Genomic DNA, 3033 nt, shown 5'->3' with positions numbered 1-3033 from the left:
CCTGGAATCTTAACCCATACAGGTGCTGTTCGGGCCATCCCCTCATTGGAAGGGAATTATAGCTTGAGGCTCCAAATTACCCAGCACTACTCCTTCAATTTTCAGCTGCAGTGGCCATCCCAAACTCCATCCTCTACCTTCAAGAGCCAATAAGCCGGTGGCTTCCTGTTTGAGGTCTGGCTGAGTAAAGTAGAGAGCCCTCAGGGAAAAGCAGCTCTTCTTTCAAGCTGCCTCCCCTCCAGCTCCCAGCTGCTTTTTGTCCTTCTACAGTGTCTTCAGACAGCTGTTTCATACATTTTGTCCACATTTCATTTTGCTTTGGGGTTCTGCAGTTACTCGAAGTGGAAACTTTACCTTTTGACTTTTGAACCTGTAGTCAAATCACCTAATCAAAAAGTGAACTATTAAAACACGACAAGCGAACAAAATTGAACATTAAGGCCCACTGTAAAGGCAGACGATTCTCTGATGTTTAAGCCAGAGGATGCCCTTTTTCAGTCAGAGTGCACCTTGGCAGAGCGTGGCCCTAGGCCCCGCCCCCACCCGCACACCACGCCCCTCGGGGCCCGCCCCATTCACGCTCCGCCCCCTCGGTCGCGCCCGTTTCCATGGCTACCCGGCGACAGGCCGGGGCAGCCAGGCCACCGAGTGGACGTGCAGCGGCGGCAGCGGAGGCGGCGGCGTAGGTGACATGAGCGCGGCAGGGGTGGCAGCCGGGCAGCGGCCCCCTAGCTCGGGAACCCAGGGCTCCCGGGGCGCATCGCGCCTGCGCCAGCGCCAGCCAGCAGTCCTCCAGCACCCCGGGCAGCACGCCACTCAGCTCGGGATCAGCGAGGCACAGAAGCGGGTCCTGGACCTGGAGAAGAGCCTGCAGTTCCTGCAGCAGCAACACTCGGAGACGCTGGTCAAGCTCCACGAGGAGATTGAGCACCTGAAGCGGGAGAACAAGGGTGACTATGGGCTGCGGGGCCGGGGCGGGGCGCCCCCACGCGGTCGGGCCCGGAGACATGCAAACCTGCCTCCCCCGTACCCTCCCAGGGCATTCAGCACCAAAACAGCACTTGGATTCTAGAACACGCAGGGTTTAGAGAAGACACAGTGGAGCAAGCCCCAACCGGGGTCCCGCCACATGGATCTCCAGCTCGAGATCCCTGCCCCAGGCCAAAAACCCCAGGCCATCATCGTGGGAGATGCCCTCCTGGCCATCTGGCCATCTGCCCATCTGGCCAGGGCAGGTCTGGCTGCATCATTTCCCACAGTCACCTGGCCAGCAGTCTCCTCTGTGGTCAGGGCCAGGTCCACCCCGTTTTTAAAAACTTTATAGAAGTAAAACATGCCCCCCAAAGTAGGAGTATTAGGCTCAGTGAATTTTCACACACTAAACACACCCAGATCAAGGGCAGACGTGCTGGCCCCAGAAGAATTCCTGGGCCCCATCCAGCCCCTCCACAGATGCCTTGGCCCCTGTGCCCATGCAGCTCCTCAAGGGAGACTTCCTTTCCTAACTCTGTACCCCATTTGCCTCCTCACCTCCATAGGCCAGGCCTGAAGCAGAACTTGAGGCTCCATGATGGGACCTTGCTCCTCTGGCCTTTAGTTAGAGCTTTCTGCCCACACATCTAGACCTGCCTGGGTTTCTCACTCTCTTTTCTCCTGCTGCCTTTACCTGGAGTGCGAAGTACTCCATCATTGGATATCCATTATATCAGGACTCTGCCCTCCCTATGCCTTCTGGAGTCTCACTCCAGTCCTTCCATGGTGTCCAGGCTGGATGTTGCCAGCCCATGTTGTCTTGGGTGTCAGTCGGTTGTTGCATTGACTACATCTGCTCACCCACAGCCAGGGGCTTCTGGAGAGCTCGGACATCCTGACTCATCCCTGTACCTCTGGAACCAGGCCCCCACCCGGTAGAGGGTACCCTATAGATATCATGGAGAAGGGGTGGATTTGGGGCAAGGCTCTCATGCAGGGCCTTTGGCTCGGGGAATAGCCAGAGGCATTCCTTGCCTGAGGATGCCCAAGGCCAGGCTTAGCCCACGGGGAAGGGTCTCTGCAGCCAAGGATATGAATGAAGTCTCTTGGGGAACTCAGCAGGGAGGGAGTGGGCAGGTCAAGCCAAATTTCTCTCAAAAGGGCTATGGTTTTGAAAATGAGGACAGCATGTGCTTGCTTTCAGATCTCCATTATAAGCTAATAATGAATCAGAAGCCACAGAAGAAAGGTAAGACTGAGGTCCTCAGTTACCGCTGTCAAGTGCAGCCCCTCCAGACTACCTGTGCCCACCCAGCTGCACTGGCTCATGACTATCCCAGTGGGGAGGGGTCCTACGAGATCTGGACAGACAGATGCCACTGCTCCTAGCCAAGGTCTCGGTGACAGGCACAGTAGGTGCCACTCTCAGGGAGCCCAAGGCCTGAGGTCTGTGCAGTAGGGTTAGTGGGCAGAGCAGCTAGGGGTGGGGTCTGCCCAGACCCTCCCCCGCCCTTACCAGCCTCACTACCTGGTGGGCTCTTTCGCTTGGCTTGCTGCTCTGACTGGCCTCAGGTTCCCTCCGAAATGCTGTGGGGCATAGCGCAGCCCCAGCCCCATTACTCTGGGCACACTCCGTCCAGGGATCCTTCCTGCCATCTCTGCAGTGACTGTGGGGGTTGGGGGAAGGAAGTGCAGACGCAGAGGCCTGCAGCCACTTGCCTGAGGCCTTTCCTCATCTGTGGGCCAATCACCTTGCCTTGTTCCCCAGCTCAGCCGAGGGATGCCCAGGTTGTCTTGGGCTTGCTCTTCCCACTAACTTTTGGGGCCAGGTCTGACACTGGGGGGTGGTCTGAGTGGTGAGTGGTGCCAGCCTGGAAAGCCCCAGTCTAGGGGTGCCCAGGGCTCTTCCTTTCTGGGAGACACACAGAAAATGGGATGGTGGGAGCCCTTGTTCGGGGGTCAGAGTAGCTCCAGCGAGCTGTCCTGGGCTTGCAGTGTGGCCCATTTAGCACCCCAGTCCTGCAGTATGGCGGGGGGGGGGGGGGGGGCGGGGTGGCGGAT

General features: G+C 58.1%; 1 protein-coding gene across 2 annotated transcripts in view; it reads left to right on the top strand.

Annotated features, from left to right (window-relative positions):
* The first annotated feature begins 603 nt into the window (after nt 1-603).
* Nucleotides 604-3033, top strand: part of LOC102895318 (coiled-coil domain-containing protein 74B) — a 5717-nt gene continuing 3287 nt past the window's right edge. The window contains exons 1-2 of one of the 2 annotated variants that reach the window (XM_015586807.2): nt 605-950; nt 2177-2221. In XM_015586807.2, the coding sequence (XP_015442293.1) occupies nt 692-950; nt 2177-2221 (304 nt within the window). In that variant the 5' untranslated portion in view covers nt 605-691. Of the gene's footprint in view, nt 951-2176; nt 2222-3033 lie in introns of both variants that reach the window. The other variant, XM_015586808.2, reaches the window with a different exon arrangement.

This window comes from Pteropus alecto, unplaced genomic scaffold, assembly GCF_000325575.1.
Source record: "Pteropus alecto unplaced genomic scaffold, ASM32557v1 scaffold113, whole genome shotgun sequence".
Taxonomy (NCBI): Eukaryota; Metazoa; Chordata; class Mammalia; order Chiroptera; family Pteropodidae; genus Pteropus; species Pteropus alecto.
Note: the sequence above shows the minus strand (reverse complement) of the source record. Positions and strands in the feature narration are given on the sequence as shown.